Source organism: Nothobranchius furzeri, chromosome 1 (assembly GCF_043380555.1).
Source record: "Nothobranchius furzeri strain GRZ-AD chromosome 1, NfurGRZ-RIMD1, whole genome shotgun sequence".
Classification (NCBI taxonomy): domain Eukaryota; kingdom Metazoa; phylum Chordata; class Actinopteri; order Cyprinodontiformes; family Nothobranchiidae; genus Nothobranchius; species Nothobranchius furzeri.
This window is the reverse complement of record NC_091741.1, coordinates 61,938,033-61,960,582: the sequence shown is the minus strand read 5'-3', so window position 1 is coordinate 61,960,582 and position 22,550 is coordinate 61,938,033. Positions and strand designations below refer to the sequence as shown.

The window sequence follows — 22,550 nt, the reverse complement described above, 5'->3', positions numbered from 1 at the left end:
GAAGTGTTGTGATTCATCGTCGTCGTCATCCTCCGCTTATCCGGGTCCGGGTCGCGGCGGCAGCATCCCAACTAGGGAGCTCCAGACCGTCCTCTCCCCGGCCACCTCCACCAGCTCCTCCGGCAGGACCCCAAGGCGTTCCCGGACCAGATTGGAGATGTAACCTCTCCAATGTGTCCTGGGTCGACCCGGGGGCCTCCTGCCAGCAGGACATGCCCGAAACACCTCCCCGGGGAGGTGTCCAGGAGGCATCCTGACCAGATGCCCAAACCACCTCAACTGACTCCTTTCGATCCAGAGGAGCAGCGGTTCTACCCAGAGTTCCTCCCGAATGTCCAAGCTCCTCACCCTATCTCTAAGGCTGAGCCTGGCCACCCTACGGAGGAAACTCATTTCGGCCGCTTGTATCCGCGATCTCGTTTTTTCGGTCATTACCCAAAGCTCATGACCATAGGTGAGGATTGGGACGTAGATCGACCGGTAAATCGAGAGCCTGGCTTTCCGGCTCATCTCCCTCTTCACCCCGACAGTGGTGTTGTGGTTATCCAATCCAAAGCAAGATGTCCAAATATCAGGAAACAAGACTTTTAACCTGCCGTCTGAAGCTCAGCTGTGATGTGGGCAACTTTTGGGTCCTAGAAATGGTGCACCAGTAAATTTTCCCTCTGAGAACAACTTACAAGGCATTCGTTCCTACTAAAGACCCCTGCAAATGTATTGATTAAGCAAGTCAACCACTCCTTTAAACTATATATATGTAATATCCAGTTATAACTATTGAACAACAAAGCTCAAGCACACAGAGACATGCTTTCTTTGCTCCCTTCCTAAATTCTGCTGTGAGATCTAGTTTTGCTTTGATGTCTGTTCATTCATCCTCCTATGAAGAGATTGTCTCACACCAAGTGGAGCTCTAGGTAATCCCTTGTCCTGGAAGAAAGAATAATTAAAAGGTTAAGTGCTTCTCATTTTTTCTTCCCTGGGATCAACGGAAGAGCTTTAAACCGAGGCCGGTGGCTCACAGCTCTAATTTGCAGAAAATGTCAATACCAAAATGTCAAGGAATAGGTCAAACATGAGCCATCTAGGGTTTTGCCAGAAAGCTGAGCATTTCAGACCAAAGTGAAGCTGCCACTTTGGCTGAGTTGGAGAAGCTTGGCACATTAGCATGTTTAGAGACCTTTTAGCTTTCTGACTTTACAGTCTGCAGAGGAAGCCGTCACAGTCAGACCTAAACCTTTCAGCATATTACCCACATAATCAATCAGATTCAGGACCTGTTAGTGTTTGTATCATTCTCAGAAAGAATAGTAGTTTTAACATTGCAAACAGATGTGAATATGAGTTTATGCAACAAAAATATCTAAACTTGTGAGGTGGTTTTCTGTATTCTGACATTATCATTGTGTCAAAAACAATTTAAACTAAATTAGCACGTTCTCTAAGATGAAAACATTCTCACTCTTAACACCACATTTCTCTTTGAATTTTAAACCATGAAAAATGTAGACATGAGTTGGTTAGGCTGCACACTGTGTTGTTGTGCGGTGTTAACCCTCCCACTGTCTTTATGGGTGACCCCGTGAGGAAAGTTGACCATTGAGCAGGATTGATGGTTTATCCCTTGAGGTCCACATGGCAGGGGTGAGGTGGTGCTCCCTCCTCACCTGGGCTGCATGGTGGCACAGTGGTTAGCACTGTTGCCTCGCAGCACGAAGGTTGCAGGTTCGAAACTCGGCTGCGGCATTTCTGCGTGGAGTTGCGTGTTCTATAGGTTATAAATTGTAAGTTGCTTTGGATAAAAGCGTCAGCCAAAAAAATAAAATCTAATAAACATAAACTTTCCTCACCGGGTCACACCCATTAGGACAGTGGGAGGGTTAAATACAATTACATTTGTATTTATTTAAGTTTTAATATGAACAGCGTTTTTATGATAAAATTAGTTTGTTGGAAAATGAATAAAAGTAATTATGAAGTAGCAGACATATTTGGAGCCTCTGGAAACATCAATCAAAATGTTGTTGATAATGAATGAAATGATGCCCAGTTGTTGAAAACTATTGGCGGCTTCGTAACATATAACCATAAAAATTAGGTCTAAAATACATGGAAGCGGGTCTAAGCACAGACATATATTAAATGTAGACGTCTAGTGGACTGGCGCTGCCTATTTGAGCTGCAGTAGTGGATGGGTCTCCATTCGCCCCCAGTGCATTCATTTCTACTGAGAAAGGCGCTTACCCAACTAAAAACACATTTTATCAAGCTTTTTCACAAAATCTGACAGTATGGCATGATAAATAAAATCTCAATATAATGAAACAAAATAAGTCCCATCAGTTAAGCTAGAAAAGTCAATAGTCAATCAGTACTCTCTAGCAATCAATGGGTCATCTACTTATTCATATCTATTAGTCTAAGGGTGTTTCTCAATGTCAAGGTGAGAAACAGCCTGGGCTGGCTTACAAAGACACTGTCCTTCTTTATAAAAATGAAAACGGTTAAATGGAACAGACTTGCACTTGCAGACATGGGAGATAACATTATATTTTATATGTATAAGTTTCAATATAAATATATAACGAGACTTTTACTTTTTAAAATGTGTATAACTGTGTTAAACATGTAAGCGAGTTTATTCCTGCTAGCCACCAAAGCTGCAACTACTAAGCATCTAACCAACCATAGATAACTGCTTTGAATAAAAAAAAAAACATATATATATATATATATATATATATATATATATATATATATATATATATATATATATATATATATATATTAGCCCAACAGCTACAATTAGTTGACTTACATTAAAACTTGAAAATTGCCCCCGAAGTAGCTGCCGACTTCTGATCCGCCATCCTTTTGGAAATACTGCGCTGTATTCTGAGAAATTTTTGACCAAGGCTAGGCTACAAGGCACATCTCATGTATCCTTGCTGCTAGCTATACGGCTAACAAATGGAGAACAGACACCTCGGTAGAACATGAACATTGGAACACGCCTTGGCGCTTCCTGATGACGTATCTCCTAGGCAACCGGGATGAGGCCAAGACATCAAGGTGAGGTTCCTTGGCATTGAGAAACACCTCAGTCTCTGGGCAACGCCATGTTTCTTTGTATGGGAGCTTGTAAGGACAAAATACCTTTACTGGTTACAAAATGGTTACAAAACATTCGCCATTCATAAACGTTGTTTTAAACGTTTGCCTCTTCACTTGCGCTCACAGGGATTTTTGTCCCTAAAGGCCATCTGTTGGTAAGGTCTCACTCAAACTAAAAATACTGCTTGCTTGCAATGATTTAGATATGTGCTGCCCCCTATCACCAGGGAAATTACACGCTGTCACTTTAAGAGAGCTAAAGAATGCCTCCATAAGGATGTGAGACTAACAAGGAATTAAACTCTAAAACTGGCATCAAAGTTCAGATGTAATTTACTGTTATAGATATAAAATGAACTCCCACCTTCAAGTTGTTTTTGCACTCCTAAAAGCTTTTAGTGAACAGAAAGTGGGCGTTATTAGAGGGTTAACAGGCCACAGATGGATTTTCCTTTTGGATGTTCTTTGGATTTTCTAAGAAAAGGAACATGTTGGTAGCATAAATTCTGACAGTCCATCTTTTCAGGAAGGACATGTGAAACCATTAAGCTCTAAGATGATACAAAAATGTGGGGTAAGAAAAATATCCAAACATTGAATTAAACTCTCCCAGCTGGTGATGATCTCAGCAGGTACACTATCGTCCTCAAGGTTCAGGTAAAGAAGCAAAAAATAAATAAATAAATAAACCCCAAAACTCCAGAGGAATTATTCAGCATGTGGATCGTACCATCTACGCATGATGGGGCAGCTCTGGTGGTGCCGGCCACTTGCCCAGGAAAGCAGGAGCACTTCACAGTTTGTGACCGTTCCTCGATCTTGTTCTTGTTGCAGCAGCGGTGCAGCGCCACCACCTCACAGGTGCCTGTACGGACTTGGTATGCTGCTGGAGAAAACAGGAGAGAAGGGAAAAAAAAGAATCACTGAGAGGGAATATTATCAGTAACGACTGGCATCCCAAAATATTATCACCCTTTGGGGGTTGTTGCGTTATTTAAATCACTTACAAAGAGAAGTAAACCACACATTTCTTTTAAAGAGTGAGTCCATCATCCTGTCTTTAAACACAAACACATAAAATATTCTTTAAATCTGTGGGAAACACGACCAGATATTTAGACTTAACATCTTAAACTGGTCAAACCACAAAGTTACCTACACAAATTACAAATATCCACCTCAGATTTGAGATCAGTGTTTTGAAGCTGATCTAATTAAGTCCTGCAAAAAATTCTAAACACTAAAGTTGTACTTTTTGATTAAAACTGCATGTTTGAACAAAGCTCAGTAGAAAGATGGATCAGATATTTCCTTAAAAGCCTTTTTTTTTTTACAAATAAGTCAAACATTTAGATTATTATCAGAGGTCCTATAAACTGAATGACACATTTATGGTTTTCTCACAAGCTGCAGGCTTAAAAATAAAAGTCAGACATGAGGGGGAAAGTGCAGCGCTGCAGTACTTAGAGCCAATCACTTTCCATTTTGTGAATTATTTAGAGGCTGAACTGATTCACCCTGCTTTTAATTGCATGTGACATTATCAGGTAGTTTCTGCAGAATTTCTGCTGCTGCCATAAACAGAAAACCTGAACATAAACAGACACCAGCTGTCTGACCTGAGCCGGTCACATCCAACCTTGAAAAAGCAGGAAGCAGCTTCACGGTGTATTATTGAAATGAAACAATTTGTTTAACAGACATTTATCTAAATAGATCAGCAATGTGATAGAAAAACAAAGTTTCAATGTCAAATGCTGAAGTAGAATTGTGATGGATTAATCTTACACAGATACCAGGGCAAACTGCTCTTTCCTCTTGTTAACGTGTATGAACACTTTCTCTTTATGATCTAGTTGGACTTCCTGTCTTCTGTATTGCTGTGGTTACTAAATATTTTTGGTGTATAAGTTATGATTTACATCAGATATCGAAGCCTGAAATAATCAACAGTTAGAGCTGCTTATATAAAAAAATAAAAAAATCCAACTTGTTGTTATTTGGTCAATATAAAATGCATGATTATTTATTAGAAGTACTGGTATGTAGAAAAATCTATCCAGAGTTCACATTTTAAGACATTTTCAGAGACCAGTTTCAAATGGTGGAATCTCACACCCAAAAGTGTCCAAAAGAACTTGAGTTTTTAGTGAATTCGGATTCATTACATTCACTCCAATCAGAAACAAGTTATAGCTGAAAGAAATGTTTCTGGTAAATTTAAATAATTCTGTAAATGATAAATCATTAATGTAATGCAATCAAAATAGAATATATGATCACTGCAGAGGCTGAGATGACAGCAGAAATGCAAGAAGGGAAACGACCAGAGACCATGAAAAAAAAACAGAAGGATCTGACAATTGAATTCAGTTTTATTACTAAAACACTTTCACATGTCCATTTGGGAGACGCGAAAACACCACAGTAAAACGTAACCATATACGTTTGACACCGTAAAATAATAAAACCAAATAGAAGGGAATAAAAACAGTAAAAGACGATAGAAGAATGAATGTTTGTTTCACTTTAGCCTTGAAAGCTAAACTATAAAAATGTGTTTTCTATTAGGACTTGCCCATTCTGAGTGAGGGAGCCTGTCTCATCCACACTGGCAGAGCAAACGTGGGGTCAAAGTTCATCAGTCAGGGGGCACAACAAAATGAGAGCAAACATGCAGCAGAATGTGACTAAATCATTTTAATAATCAATCCTCATCAACTAAGTATGTTTTGTGGTTTTCAAAAGCTGGAATCTAAATTAAAACACTAATTTGCTTGACTGCACAACCCTATCAAGGGTTTAAAATGCCTTGCAACATGCTTTTTCTGATCTGTGATCAGATCAATTTTCCATGGTTTCTGCTTTTCGGAGAGTATTGGTGATAAATGAATGGTCAGGGAAAAAAATCTCTTCTGATTATGCAAAAATTTCCCACTCCTAAAAGCACGTCTGCTCTTACAAATCCCACCCGCTCTTCTTTGTACATCAAAAATAATGCAGGTAGTCAGCCAACATTAGCAGGACTCAAGCTGCCTGCCAAACACGGAGAAATACAGGAAGACAAACACGCAGCAGCCCAACTGCCTCAGACGCTTCAAGGAGGATCGCTGCCAGCTGTTTCACACTGAGAGGCCGGGGTGTTTGACTAGATTCAGAGTTCTACTTGGATGCCTGCCTGGATTACCGCCACCAGCAGCAAATACAGAAGCAAGCTTCTCACTCACGAGCCGCTACATTTCCATAAATCCAGAGCTTGTTTTAATACCTGCTGCGTCCTTACCGTGGTGGAGACCAGGCATCACGCCCGAACACGGAGCTGCTGTTGTCTCTTTTATAAGAGAAACGTGACGACATAAAATCTAAATAATGGCATGCAGAGTCCTGGTGGTTAAACACGCATTTCATCTGTAATATTCTCAGTGTGATCTCATCCGGGGAATGTGGTCATATCGTGTTGCCACCCCTTCCATCCCGCCCCCACCTCCATTTTACTGTCACCCTCGCCGTCTCGCTGTCACTATCTCCCTCAGCGATGGCACAAAATAAAAAGCATCCATGCGTGAAAACTTTGAGGCAAGTTTGGGAGGTGGCGAGGGGAAGTTATGAATAGCTGACGATAGGAATGACAGAAAGCTAGACGTCTACCTTTAACAGAGATAAAACTGTTTTTGCTGAGCAACTTTTGACAGTTGGTTTGGAGCTCTTCTGTAAGCAACCGGGTCTCTCGGTAAGACATGAAGGACACATGAAACAAAAGTGATCGTGTTTGAAACTAAAACGATGGAATTTATTGTGACAATCTGAAAATGTTTTTAAAGGAATTAGCATCAGTTGAGCAGGTTTTTCCATTTGGGAAATCAGCAAATCCTCCCTTTTAAGGCGCGATCTGTTCATAACCTATCAGTTGGATTATACAGTAAAATATCTATTTATTTATTTATTTTAGGTGGTGTTGCAATGATACAAAAGAAATAAGATATTAAATAACTTTGTGGAAGATCCAAAGAACCACTCGGGGCTCCAAAGCTGCAGGTTTCTGATTTATAAGAACCCCACCAGCACCCTCATGGCGGGTCTTTAGTTTTGAGACTCAGAGTCTTTACCCACAACATCAGGTCAGAAATGATCTTTAGCTTTCTCTTCTCTGTTTTTGAAATACGATTTTTAAATGAGCAGTAGCTTAGGAGGTAGAGCGGGTTGTCCGGTGATCAGAAGGCTGCAGGTTCGATCCGGGCTCTGACCAGAGAATGCTGCTTTTGTGTCCTTGGGCAAGACACTTAACCCGCCTTGCCTGCTGGTGGTGGTCAAAGCGACCAGTGACGCCTGTGTTCGGCAGGCCTTGCCTCTGCCAGTGCACCCCAGGGCAGCTGTGGCTACATCGTTGACCAGTGTGTGAATGGGTGTAAAATCCTAAGAAGGTGCTATAAAAATACAGGCCATTTAACCATTTACTATGTGCAGTTTGTCTAGTTTGTTTGCACCAAAATTAATTTTCCAGCAAATGCTTAAATACAAGGTTCTCAGTTCTCTGATGCACATGCTGCTAATGACAGACTGTGTGGTCCATGTCTTATTCCTGAAATGGCAGGACAGTTTCAAATCAATCAATGAATGAATAGTCCTTTATCTTTAGGTTGGTTTTCATCGTTCGCTCACAAAAAAGAAAGGTGCAAGTTTAATGCTATAATTCTATTTTGTTTATTGCAAATCTTCATTCAACTGTCTTTGTCCTACAAAAACCTATTTGAGAAATGATGAGACATGTCCTAGATCATCCACTGCTGCTGGATACACTAATTCTCTGCTTCTATTTATAAAAGTATTTTACTTGCGTCCTTCACTGTCACTTGTGTTATTTGCTTTGAAAGCTGCTCCTTGTAACTTGATCACAATGAGTTGCAGGAATATTACCCCCAGTAGCATGACGGCTAATCTCCTTTCTGCTCTCTGCTTTGAGAATTTCACTCAATTTGGGGCTCTGCTGCCATGAAAATGAGTGTACTGTATTACGTTAATAACCCTGCTATTTTCAAACATATCAGTACTTATAAGCAGTCAGTATCTTACCTTCAGAAAGAATCAGTTCTCTCTAGGGCAGGGCCCATTCAGGAACACGTTTGCAGTATTTAAGACAAAAGTCTAACATACATCCAATCCTCAGTGGCAAGAAATAATCATGCAAACTTACAAATCACAACATCCGTTGAGTTTAGCTGAGGACATGGTGACAATGTGTAAAAATACCCAATAATGCAATTTATCTAACAACCAGAAATGTTTCTATAGGATATCATACTAAAGCAGCTCATAGTGGTACACATATGCCAGGTCAGCTTTAGGTTCAGAGTCAGGCTTTGCAGACAAACAAAAGTAAATGCAAAATGCTTTTGTAAAGTAGGAATACTGGTGGCACCTATAAAATGCTTGGTGCTGTATTTAAGATTATCAGTCACCAGAGGGTGTTTTACTGCATTCAAAGTATGACCCTTTTGTTTTGCCATACAACCACCTCCCGCAGCCTTGCTCACCACCGTGGGTCAGACGACCATCAGAATTTTCCTGATTCAAAACAAACAAGCTGATGTTCGAGCCCCTTTAACATCACAGCTTTTGGTGATGTGTTTCTTTACCTTTTACTCATGCAGCAGTTAAAACAAATCCATAGAAGCTCTGTTCCTACTTTTTCATTTGAGTGGTGATTGTCTGTGATGTGAACTTCATTTCCCAAAAGTAAAAAGTAATTTGGAAAACAGTTAAACCTCTAATGAATCACCTAAAAGATGCAGTTTATAAAAAGGACTAAAGCGAAACATTTTAGAGTGAACTATTTTCATGTTTCAGAGATCCACATTTGTCTTATTGTTATGAATGATAATGTAATCATTCCACTATATTATATTATAGGTTATAGGTGTATTATAGGTGTGCAGCTGAACCTACCACCCTATGGGGAACTTTTCTGTTGACTACTATTTCATTTAAGCTTTCAAAACATTGAAAACGCAGCGCAGGAATGTGCTGATACAGGCTTAAGACCAAGTCCATGAAACTGAGAACATGCTTGATTTGTTATGTTTAACAGAAACATGGCAGCATCTCCTTGTTAGTTACGGCTTTTTCAAGGGTGCAAGCCCTGATGCTCTTTATTTTCCTTTTTTTTTTTTTTTGGGCCAGATGCTTCCTATGCTACACACAGCATAAGTCATTTTTATTACAAACTGCAGAAAGTGGAAGGTGCAGAGCAAGCAATAACCTTTGGTGCATGCAACACCAGATACAAGTCAGACATCGAGGTCATGCATCATTTTAACATTAACAACGGCACGTAAAGCACCGTAAGTGAAAAACTGCACACTGCGTCTGCACCGCCTGGGCCCCATCTGAGAGCCGTTGGCATTTAGAAAATATTTAGCATGAACTGTCAAATGTATTTCATTTCTCTCATGTTCAAGGCCTCCTTCAACAATCTTCAGCCTTTTAATTTTGCTTAGAAATTCCCCACCATGGACGTTGAATTTCAGGACAGGTGGTTCCTGCAGGCATTAGACTAGTTTAGTTTAGAGGTCAGATTCTAAACGTCCAACACCAATTTGATCAAGAAGATGTCCGGTGAAGAAGAATCACTGCAATGTATAATTTAGTAGAAGTTTTATTCTGAGTTTAGGTACATCTCCCATGATTACGGACCGAAAGCAACTATTGGACCATCTGACTGTCGGTCCGGCTGAACCGCAGCACTTCCGCACTGAGAGGTTCTCTGCTCAATAAAATCAGAAAAGGAGAAACAGCCAGCTGCTCCCACTTTACACAACTTAGAACAAACTACCCCAAAATAAGTCCCAAAAAGAAAACCACCAATTGAAGTCACAGACAAGAAACATTTGGACCTATAAAATGGTGACTGGTGTTTAGAAATACCTTGCTTCCTCCGGTCTCGCAGGTAAGTGTTCCGTGATCGCGTTTGCGGTTAAAACCTAGCTTGTTCTGTAAATTCACGAAAGCTGCTTTAAATAAAAACTTTCCACAGACATGCAGAGCTATAACGCTTATGTGTTGAGTATGCTATTGGATGTGTTGTTGGGAATTTATAACAGTCATTTGGACAAATATCATCTTGATGACCTCACAGCCTCAGAACAAAAAAACTATGGGGACCACCTTAAAAAGTGTTTTTGTTGTCTGTGACTTAGCAGAAAAATACAAGTTTCATTTTTATTCTGTGTTTATTTTGTTGGGTTGGAGCATAAAGGTTGGTTTATGCTTGACGCGTCCGCGAGGTCCGCACGGCTCCGCGCGGATAAGTTGCGTCATTTTGCGTCATTTTAACAACCACGCCCCTCCACCGCGTCTCCGCACGGCCCAAGATTTCCGCAACGCGCACCTCGGAAAATTTCTAACCACGCGGACGGTCGGACGCGGAAAAACATGGCGGACCGGCACGGCAGAGGTTCGTAAATACAGTCATTTGTATGATTCAGCTCTCAGATCACCGTGATCAACATGTTGTTAATAATTCTTGGAGAGAAATAGCTCGCACTGTCGGAAAAGACGAGGACGCTGTTAAAAATGCTGGAATGCCATGTTGTAAACAGTGATTTCTACTTCTACTATGGTGTAGTGTTGGGTGCATGCTGTAGAGCTCCATGCTGCCCCGTTCAGTTTGGGAGAATATTGGCTCACCGCAGAGACAAGCCGCACAAACCATAAACGCTGCGAGTTGTGAAGCGCGTTCCAGCAGCGAGCCGCATCACTGCGCGGAAAGTGAATGCGTCAAGCATAAACCAAGCTTTAGACTTTAACAGTTCAGTGATATATGGAGGAGCTTGACCTTACAAGATCTTTATTAACAATTTTCAAATAAACAACCAAACAAGTTATTTTACATTCATTGCTGCTTTGAGCATCAATTCAACATCCTGAAATGAACTATTTTCATTTTAAAATACATATTTTCAGAAAAGGCACTTCAGCTTTTTGTCCCACAGGCAAAGGATGTCCACACTATTGTGGGTGCAAGGGTGAGTGTGTGTGTGTGGGCATTAGGCCTTTGCATTGGCCAGGTTGTTTTGTAGACCTTGATTGCACCAAGTGTCTGCACCTATGGATGCAAGCAAAGCACCAGTTTAGTGAAGTTTATGGCAGATCTCTACAAGGGCTCCTCTGTTTTCTTGTTGACTCGGTGGAAAAAAAACATGAAAAAAAACGTCCAGCGAATTCCAACAACTTGATTCAGTCTCTGTTTTACATTGTGACCAAATGAGTCAGGTTGTAACTGTAGTAAAGAGTCCTCATGAATCAAAATACAGCAAACAAATGTTGGGGTGAATCTTTTTAAAAAATGCAGCCTGTTGCCTAATTAGTCTGATATTAATGTGACTGACTGAAGTGATGGAAGGATCTTGAAAGTTTTAATCACCAAACTGCTCAGGTCTGCCACCTGCTGACATAAATCAATGAATCAAGTCTCATTAAAGTGTCAACTCGATTAGGGCTGCAACAAACGATTATTTGGATAATCGATGAATCGGATCGGGTCTCAACACGATTAATTGATTAATCAGATTACATGGGGACATTTTTAAAAACTGCTAGTGAAACGTTATTTCTCTCCTTCCTTCACTTTATTAAACACAACATTATTAGAAAACAGTTCAATAGCAGAAAAACAACATGCCATCACCTAAATTGTCTTATAAGGTGTATAGACAGAGACCCTAAGCTACATCTATCTGTGACCAAAAATGCTTGGTCCAAGTTAAACAGCAATTCTCATCTGTTTTGTTTATCTCATCTGTAGACATTTATTATAATTGAGGATGTCAAACAACAAATTTTAAATGTAATTAAACATAGGCTGTGAATTAATCAAAATTAATCACTATTTCCAAAAATGACTGAAAAAATACCAAATAAAACAAAAGTAAATGAATGCCATCCTCCTTGCGATGATGCCCTGGGCAACTGCCATAAAGTCACATCAAGAAATGCTGCTGATCATTCCAATGATCCCAAATAGACTCACATTAGGCCACATGAAAGCAACTGAACCCAAAAATATATTAACCAGTATATAACTGCACTCTCACACAACACGCCTGCAGCAACAGTTAGGACTCCTCCCTCCCTTTTAAAAGCGTTTTTGCTTCCAAGGACATTGTGGTTCAGGGCCGGAGTGGGACACATTTTCAGCCCTGGAGTTTCAGACCCCAGACCGGCCCACTTAATGAATTATTATTAAAATCATGTTAGAACTTTATATGTATAGTCTACAAAAGCACACTACTCGGTAAAGCCTTGTAATTCAGTGCAAGAAAGAGTTGCTTTACAATGTAGGTTTATTTGAACATCAGTGCACATCTCCAACATTGTTCTTTACAACACATTCTCTAACAATATAACAATCTACCTTCTGTTCAAACAGCTGTTCTGAGATTTTCAAACCTTTAAAATGAAATGACTCAGCACTCCCTTTCACACTTTTTCCAGTTTCCCTAGACTCACCTGCACACAATTAAAATAATCATCTGTAAAGCTTTAGCACATTTGATATGGAAAACACATTTTTTGTAACCAATTAAAATATTTCTATGGCAAAATATGCAGGCTTATTTCATTTTACTTTCATTCTAATAACTATCTGTTGTGGGCTTTGTGCATTTACTAATAAAAATACAACAGGTCACTACTATTATTTGGACATTAAAATTATTATAATGAAACTGATGTTTGCTTGTTTGCACATGAGTTGGCTCACCTTCTATCCCAACAGGAGCAATACCCTCACTGCTGGCTCCTGGCTCTTCTTCTGACACTACATTGTGTGAAAATTGTCACAATTCAGCATTCATTTTCCTTTTTACACGCTTTCTGATCAATGCTGAATCATCTAGCATTTTAGAACACTTTCATATAGAGCCAGGATAGTTTTCATCATATAAATTTTAATAATATTCAGTTCACTGACTCAATAAGTAATCCTACCTGTACATGTCCACTCTGGAATGGTGGGTTTCTGCCTGGTGCTTATTAGGCCTACTGGATCTTGTGGGCTACAAGACAGTTTGGTGGCATCAGTCACATCATACTGTTGACTATATTACATAACGTTATGTCATGACGCCATATAATTCATTATTGATGCTTAATTAACTTGAATGGTGATTTGCAGCCGGTAAAGTTTAACATCTTGACTTGCCTTACCCGTTTTATCTTCATTTGAAGTTAAAGACCGCAAGCTTGTTTGAGAAAAAAAGGTGCTCATTTTTGCACATTTAGCTGCATCTGTTTCCAGCGCTTTCCTCTTTTTAATTCTTGCCTTCTCCGCGCCACCCTTGCTCTTTCTACTTTCCATCTTTCCGTCAACTGCGAGGTCACGTGGTGCGCACAGGCGCATATTGGGCAAAAAGAAAAAAAACGAGCTGCAGCCTGCAGGTAGAGACAGCCGGGAGGAGCGTATGAGATCAGCCCGGCGGCCTCAGTGCCATGACTGAACACCGGCACCAAAAAATAAAAATAAAATGATAAAAAACAAAAACGAGAGCACCGGCCCATGCGGCCCAAACATCGCGCGGCCCACCGGGAATTCTCCAGACCCTCCCGATTAGCCACTCCGGGCCTGTTGTGGTTGTAAAACCACATGCTAGTAGTCTGGCCCCGGTGTGATCAACCAGTTTCTGCGGGAATGTGGCGGCGGAACCAGTTCGCAGCAGCGCGAGTCCACCCACCCCCCACCCCCCCACCCCCCCACACACACCCCCACCCCCCCGCTTATTCAATTGTGTCGTGCTTACAATTTTATAGACTTTTTTTTACGAGCTTAGGGCATGTCTAGCCTGTGTAATCCGGGGCTTGGGTGAATCACTTTTGAAAAGTTTTCAACTTACCCGGACACAGAGGTCTCTCCTTACTCGCTGATGATTCAGACATGCTTGCGTTAAAGATGCTGTATCATCACTGTAGTACTCCCGTGCCATGCTAAGCCTGACCTACAAACGTTGCAGGTAACAAATGTCTTCGCCTGATTTAACTGAACATGCTCCCAAACTTTAGAAGTTTTTACTTTTTTGGGTCTCGCTGCTTCTGCCATGTTCCTCTTCCAAACACCTGCCGGCTCTCCCTCGAGCTGATCTGACTTGCTCCGGTCCACGCGCAACGGCGGGCGGGCGGGAAGGGTGTGGGGGGGGGGGGGGGGGGGGGGGCTTTTTGAAGAGTTGTGTGACACAACGAATCGATGACGCAATTCGTTGCCAACACTTTAGTAATCGATTTTCATCAAATTTATCGATTTGTTGTTGCAGCCCTAAACTCGATTTTTCCCAGCTCAACAGGAAATCACATTAAATAATCATAATTTCAAAATGGACCAAATAATGATTATCATTGTTTTCATATTCTCTAACATCCCTATTTGACTCTTGTGCCTGCAGAGAATAATCAGCTTTTTTTTATTAGCCACAGGGACGAGCAGCTTCCTACAACAATGTTTATGCCTTTAAGAGACGTTGTGGAGCATCTCTTTGCTGTTTCAATCATTAGAAAAAACTGTTAGGGTTTGGTTCTAGTTACGGAAACGTCATAGTACGAACTAAACCAAGCACCGTTAAACCCAGCGTGGAACTGTTTTCCACCTCTAATATGTGCATCAACTTGCTTTTGGGCAAATTAAATAATTCTTTATGGGTTCAGTGGGTGTCTACTGGACTGCGTTTGCAAAGAGAATGACGATCACAAAAAGGAAAAATAGATATTTAAATATGAACATAAAGAAATCAGTCAAGAGGAAGAGTATGAATCATTATTTGAGAAGGAATGAAAAACAACATAAGGACAACCACAAAAAAACAACACATAGAAATTAATGGGTGAAAAGGCTCTGAGTTAGTCTGTGTGAATAAGAAGTAAGTTGTTAGGGCTTTGCAGAACTTAGATAAGGAGTTTTTGTTATAAAAAGGAACTATATGAGAGTGAACCATTCAACTAAATTTGGATGAGTAAAGTTTTTACTTCATGCTTAACTTCACACAGCCTTTATGGCTGTGATGCACTCAAAACTTTAAATAAGTCAGAGAGAAAACTCCTCCCAACAGCTGGATGCTGGAGAAGCTTTTTCTGAAAAGGATTTAAACACATCATTAAACACTTCAATACACAACAATAGATAATGTTTTTTAGAAGGCAAAGCTCTCGATTTACCGAGATGCATCTACGTTGCTAGCTTGATCTATGGTCACGAGCATTGAGTGTCAACCGAAAGAACAAGATCGCGGATACAAGCAGCTGAAATTAGTTTTCTCTGCAGGGTGTCTGAGCTCTTCCTTAGAGATAGGGTGAGAAGCTCGGTCATCCAGGATGGACTCGGAGTAGATCCACTGCTCCTTCACATCGAGAGGAGCCAGTTGAGGTGGTTTGGGCATCTAGTTAGAGTGCCTCCTAAACGCCTCCCTGGTGAGATTTTCTGGGCACATCCAACCAGGAGAAAGTGTAAAGGAAGACCCAGGACATGTCTCACAGCTGGCCAGGGAACACTTTAGGATTCCACCAGAGGAGCGGGTCCAAGAAGCTGGGGAGAGGGATGTCTGGGCCTCCCTGATTAGGCTGCTGCCCCCATGACCTAACCCGGATAAGCGGAAAAGAATGGATGGATTTTAAAAGGATTTTAATATTGGTCTCCACAAAAAGTGCTCTTTCCTGTGTTTTGATCTTTCTGCTTGATTTTTCTACAGTTACTGAAGTGGAATTCTGGGAATTTCAGAGGGATATTTATACCCCTATTAACTAAGCTAATACCAAATATCAATATGATCTTTCTTTTCTAGACTTCTGCAGTTCACTCTGGCATGATGTCAATCAACTTCTAATCCAAAATTCCAATTTATGACATCTATTTCTTTATACAGTGCTTGGAGTTTGTCATAATTTATGCATTTTTTTCTGCCTCTTGATACTTTGCTCCTTGAGACACTCAGTTCTGACATTGGTCGTATGCTCCGGTGCTCTATTATTCAGGAAAAGACATTGTTCATCTTCAAACTGTTCTTGGATGGTTGGGAGGAGTGCCTCTAGGAGGATGTTTAGGTACCGTTCTTTATTTATTGCTGTTCTACGGCTAAACTGTGAGTGAGTCCACTCACTTGCTGAAAAGCAAATCAAATGAATGTTTAATGTTATTGTTGGTGGGACACAGGCCTGATGGACTATTTCTGGATTAGGAGATGGACCACATGGTGGTTTTTTATTTTTATTTTAATTTATTTTATTTATTTTATTTTATTTTATTGGTGCTTTAAAGCCTTTAAGGCAAATCTACAGAACAAGCTAGGCTTTTGAACACAAACACGATCATAGAATTTGTCTTGCTTGGTTCTTTTAAAGCACAGAAAACAAGAGTTCTTTACCTTGTTTTGCTAATGTTTTGGCTAATTGCTATAACCATCTTCAGAGTTGTGCTGATGTTGGTGGAGGTTTCTTTTCCACGTATCTGCGCAATGCGCAAGTGCATAATGAGTGGAGGACCCAGGGAAATGCGGTGGTTCGGCCAGACTGACAACCAGAAGGTTCAATATGTGCTTTTGCAGCGAAACGTGTTACTGGTGGAGGTTTTTAGACAGTTGCTAGAAAACCACTTTATCATTTCTTTAGTTATTTTTAATCTCAACAAAATATGTATAGCTATATTATGTTAGAAGGTTGTTTAGAGACATAGAAAATAATATTTTTATTTGCTATAACAGCTTGAATGCCTTCTTGAAAAAAGAGGGCTTTTGTAATGACATATTCATATTCATATCATTTCTCATGATGTTACGGAGTTTATGAAAACCATCAATGTAAAAACTGAAGCTTCAAACTTCGTTATGAGCAATGTTTTTGGCCACCGCTGTAGACATTCAAAATTTTTTATTTTTTTTTACTGAGACGCTCCTTAAATGCAGTTTTATTTGTTATTTATTTAAATTGATTTCTATGGGACTAAAATGAGCCACAAGAATGCTGGAAGTTCAGTGATAGACAAGAAAGGGAACTGATTTCAGCTGTGTTATCCAACCTTACTGACACATTTTTATTGGAGGAAGTGTCCAGATTTTGATGAATGGCACTCATAACTTTTTCTGAAAAGCAATAAAACCAGCAGGTTGGTTTGTTTCTGTGGACTCACCTGTCATTCCTTCTGTTGGTGCGGACAGCTTCAAGACACCGATCACAAGTACCATAACAAGTAGAGCCCCGTTGCTTCTGATCTGCGTGTATCGCTCACTCATCCTGGAAAAGAGTGAGGACAAAGGCAAATTATTCACAGTTATAGACAGGAAATGCTTTTGCTACATCAAAATGCATGAGAATGGGTCTCTTGGCTGTTTCAGATGCTTTTTTGACAAAGAAAAGTAAGAGGAGGCTGATTTACTCTGTGTAACACACAACCACACTATTAAGGTTCCTCCTGCCTTTGAAAACAAACAGCTTTAAATGTAGCCTCAGTGTTCTAAACCATCCATCCCTATTTAGTGCTTTTCAGGAGGGAATGAGAAAAGGGATGAGCAGCAGGTGAAGACCCTTCACTTCAATAAACTTCACCAAGATCTACGGCAGTGAGGAGAGCGAGCTCACCACAGTGGTTAATTCATTTCTCCGCAGCAACTCCCTAATGAAGTGCACCAGAGCCGAGGCCACACTGCATAAACCATCTGGTACATCATGTTATAACTGACAGGCAACGATCAGATTTCAGACAAGGATGCTGGAGCGCTACGGCCATTACTGGAACGGCATGATATCGTGTGGCTTACAGTGTTACAACTTGGGTTTGTGCCTTATTTGCCACCTCTCGCCTTTTATCAGCCAAATGCATAGATGTATAGATTGGCTGAACCTCATTGGGGATCTCAGATTATTGTGTAATTAAGTTTATTTTTGCCAGGCAAACATGACCTTTGTCAAGATTATTGTGTACCTCCCAGTATGACAGAAGACTTATTACTGAGAGAAAACAGAAAAGACAGGACATGTTTAACGGGAATGTGACAAAACTAAAAGTTCTCATGAAGACCAGTGCATGGAAAATAATAATTTTTAGTTGTCCTAAACTAGTGCATCAGGCTTTCAGCTGAACTGTATTTTCTGCCAAAGACCTAGAACCTAGAACATGTGACGTACGAGTAGACATCTGCCCTCCCTGTGATTAGCTGGCAAACTATTTTCTCTCCTCCCAATGAATGCTAGACGAAAGTAAAACCCACCTTTTCCAGTAACTAGTAATCTGTTGCTTTACTATCCAAACCAGTAATCAGATTAAAGTTACTTATCCAAGTATGTCTGTTACTATGTTGTCATTTTCTTTATTAAATATACATATTTGATTGGTTGGTGAGTAGCGTCACATGTTCAGCATGAGTAAAGCTCACAGGGTTTTGTCAACAGCTGCCAATTGTCACTAATGACGTAAACTGTAATGTAATTTAGTTACTTTTACATCAAGTAATCAGTAAAGCAACAGGGTTTTGTTTTAAAATTGTGAAGAGTATTGCACATCCCAGCTTCATATGTGTTTTGCTTTATTTAAAGTTTCAGATGTCCAACTTGTGCCAACATGTTTGATACTAAACTACATTCTCTCCCATCCACAGAATTTTAAAAACAGTCTGACAATAAAAAGACAGAACAGTAACTGTCCCAATGAAACAAACCTGCCTTTTAAAAAGAGGCAGCCAAAATATTAACGTACTGGGTGATCTGTCAGAGTATACGTTCTTTATGTTTGTTACCAGAAGTAGATTTTTCTGTGTTATCAAACTGACATTTGTAAGTCCTTATAGGTTGAGTTATACCATATTTGATCACTTGTGGAATTCTTAATTGGAAGCCTAAATCTTTATAAACACATCTAAAAACTTCTAGTAAATAAATACATTTGAAAAAAGAAAAATCGAATCAGGAAGGATTGAAGACCAAGTCATCACTAGAATGCCCTGTGAATGAATCTCTGCGGGGAAGAAAAAAGCTCTAGAGCTCCTGTTTCAGGAGCTAGAAGTCAGCCAGATCAGAAATAAGCAGAAGACAGCAGGGTTTAGTCTTATTTCTCGATTTTTGGACATCTCATTTCTGATTGGATAGCAGAAGCATGACTCTGCCATGTCTTGGAGTTTCTAATGCTAACAGTTAGCTTCTACTTCCCCGTCATGAGTAACGATTGGTGAGTCCATGAATGCTAATCGCAGTGTGACTTAGATCTGACTGGCTTTTCTAATCCAAGTGTTTCCACACTTATTTTGACTAACATCAGCAGGCAACGTGGGTGAAGTCTCTTTAACAGGGACACAAAGACAGTGACAGACTTAGTGGGACAAAAACCTGCAACCCTCTGGTCAGAGGACAGGCATTCCTGCATCTCCCCCCAAAAAATAAATGGAAACATGCAAAGATTAAACTTTATATTTTGAAGTGTCTCAGTGCCTGTCCTTGAAAGGTTTAATATTAAACTTTCTTTCGCACATTCCATTTTCTATTTTAATTGACTGATTTTATTTGGTGAAAAATATGGGACCAGAAAATCAGATGTAGATTTGTTTTTGCTGGCAACATAATTTAAGAAAAATTGTTGTAAAGCAACATTTATAAATTGGAAAATGGTAGAATGCCTCCTCCGGGTCAGGGATGAGATCCTGCCCCAAGTGAAGGAGTTTAAGTATCTTGGGGTCTTGTTCACAAGTGAGGGAAAGATGGAGCACAAGATCAACAGGTGGATTGATGCTGCGTCTGCAGTGATGCAGGCTTTGTACCAGTCTGTCGTGGTGAAGAGAGAGCTGTAGATTCCCTTATGCCATTCCGAACTGATGAGGTCATGGCAGGTGCAGCAAGTGTTTTGCTGCCATCTAAAATTTTCTCCTAAGCCTTTACCTTGTCTTTAGTTTCACATTAATTATGTGGAATTCAATGAGGATCTAAAAGCTTAAATATCACCAGAAGAAGCTAATGTAGCACTTTCTTTTCAGGGAGCGTTTCCATTAGGAATTTCCTTTTGTGCTGAAATAAGCATATTAAAATAATTCTTGAAGTGTGGAAAACTTCAGATTTTAGCTGTAATGTTACTGTTCAAAGAAGATTAACCTTCACTGGTTTTATTTTAGTTAATGCTTCATTAAAATGAATGGACAAAAACATTGTCTACCAAGGGTTAGAATTAGGGTTAAAGGCATTTAAAATAATGTTTACATTAAGAATTGTGAAATGTTGAAAACTGGAACCGTTTAAGGTCAACAGCTGCAGACTTTGGAGGTGGGTCCATTTAGGTTGTTTATGAAGCTATGTACAGTTAGTTAAATACCAATGGTGGAGAACTTCAACCAACTTCAGAAACACTTCAAATGGAGCTGAAAATCCTTTTAAACACAACCGTGAAGATACATCAATTTTGCCATCACATGAAGCATACGGCCACTTTTGCTCATCCCAAGACATTTACTGATGAATCTAAGGTTGGAGGAGATGTATCATACATGGAAGGAAGACTGACATAAATGTTGACAGAGACAGTCATGGAGTGAGGCTGAAGTATTTTCTAAAGTGGCCTTCAAACTATAAACCTGATATCATTGCTATGGCTGCTGTCATCCATGGAAATAGATTTATAGTTACTATTTAAACTCAGAATTGGAGCTTCGGTTCAGATGGTGACTCGTCATCATTTTGTAATTCATAGCAATGAGTATGAGTGAGAAAGAGGATCACTGGTGACAGAGTCCAAGGCAGAGCACTATCAATAGCTGGTGTCTCAGGATGTTCTAAACCACATCTCAGTTCCTTAATGCCTCATCACCGCTGTAGCTGTGGGTTTGACAGGACAAGAAACACAATCTTTGCCACTTTTCCAGGCTATTTTATTTCTTAACCTTGACGTTAAGAATCAAAACGACTTCAGAGCAATTCAAAACATCACTAACTGTGAAGTAACACAGCAATGGGATTGAGTCAGAGTTTATTTGACAGTTTGCTGTAAGACCAGAGATTCACATATTGTTTTATACTAGTAAATTCATTTAAAAGCTACTCTGAATGGATTTTTTGCCTTCACAAATGAATTAAACTTTTTTTTATGATAAGATCTGTATATACTGTAAATACAGCATTTCTATTAACCAGTTTTACTTTATTTTTTACATTTTGAGTAATGTTACAGTTGCAACCATAGACAGCACTCCTCCTGCTCACCATCTTCCAGCACTGCGGTCAGTGCTCCTCGTGCTCACCCTGTTTCAGTACCATGGATAGCGCTGTAAATTGCCTCTAATTTATCCCTCCTCCCTCCCTCTGCAACTCGCACAGCTCATCCCAAATAGTGATCTCCAGAAGAGTCTTCAAAAGCTCAGAGAACCATACCTGTGTGGGACTCAGGGGACATCTGAGATCCCTAGATCACTTAGTTTTGAGCCTGCCTGGTGTCAGTGATCTTGTTACCTGAACGGTTATTTTAAAAGACCCCCTTATACAGGTCCTTCTCAAAAAATTAGCATAATGTGATAAAGTTCATTATTGTCTGTAATGTACTGATAAACATTAGACTTTCATATATATTAGATTCATTACACACAACCAAAGTAGTTCAAGCCTTTTATTGTGTCTAATATTAATGATTTTGGCATACAGCTCATGAAAACCCTGAATTCCTATCTAAAAAAATTAGCATATTTTATTCGACCAATAAAAGAAAAGTGTTTTTAATACAGAAAAAGTCAACCTTCAAATAATTATGTTCAGTTATGCACTCAATACTTGGTCGGAAATCCTTTTGCAGAAACGATTGTTTCAATGCGGTGTGGCATGGAGGCAATCAGCCTGTGGCACTGCTGAGGTGTTATGGAGGCCGAGGATGCTTCGATAGCAGCCTTAAAGGAGACATAACATGAAAAACCCACTTTTTTATCCGTTAACACAGTGTGTTTTACATTTTAAGTGTCTAAGTGAGCAAAAAGGCTTATATTATTCACTGGAGTTGCTATTTAGATATTTAATGATTAAGTTTTGGGCATATTTGTCCACCCGTTCAGTTTTTCAAATTATCTATTACATCAGTAATTTATTTCGTCAGGATAACTACCAAATATGATAATGGCCCTCGGCTAAACACAGAGCCAATCCGCCATTTTTTCATCTCGCTAAGATTTTTTGTAGTCCTATTGGAAAAATGCAGAATGTCTGGTTATTTTAGCCACACACAGCTCAAAACTGTTCCTCGTTTTAAGGAAGGGTGGTGTGGCAGTATTTAAACCCAGGAGCTGATGACACTACTGCTAAAAAAAACAGAAGAAAAAGTAGTGTGTGTGTGTGTGTGTGTGTGTGTGTGTGTGTGTGTGTGTGTGTGTGTGTGTGTGTGTGTGTGTGTGTGTGTGTGTGTGTGTGCGCGCGCGCGAGCGCGTGGTTCGTTCGTGTCTCCTGGCTAGTAA

At 40.0% G+C, this 22,550-nt stretch overlaps 1 protein-coding gene and 1 long non-coding RNA gene across 4 annotated transcripts in view; both read right to left on the bottom strand.

The window, feature by feature from the left end:
• Positions 1–22,550, bottom strand: part of tafa2 (TAFA chemokine like family member 2) — a 128,736-nt gene that overhangs the window by 23,820 nt on the left and 82,366 nt on the right. For 2 of the 3 annotated variants that reach the window (XM_015953753.3, XM_015953762.3), the window contains exons 2-3: positions 17,273–17,376; positions 3,845–4,000 (exon numbers count right to left, since the gene is read on the bottom strand). In XM_015953753.3, the coding sequence (XP_015809239.1) occupies positions 3,845–4,000; positions 17,273–17,375 (259 nt within the window). In that variant the 5' untranslated portion in view covers position 17,376. The remainder of the gene's footprint in view (positions 1–3,844; positions 4,001–17,272; positions 17,377–22,550) is intronic. The other variant, XM_015953770.3, reaches the window with a different exon arrangement.
• Positions 9,287–13,795, bottom strand: LOC139071696 (uncharacterized). Its single transcript, XR_011521533.1, has 2 exons — positions 13,099–13,795; positions 9,287–12,928 (listed from the first exon to the last, which is right to left on the bottom strand). It is a non-coding gene; the product is annotated as an uncharacterized lncRNA (long non-coding RNA).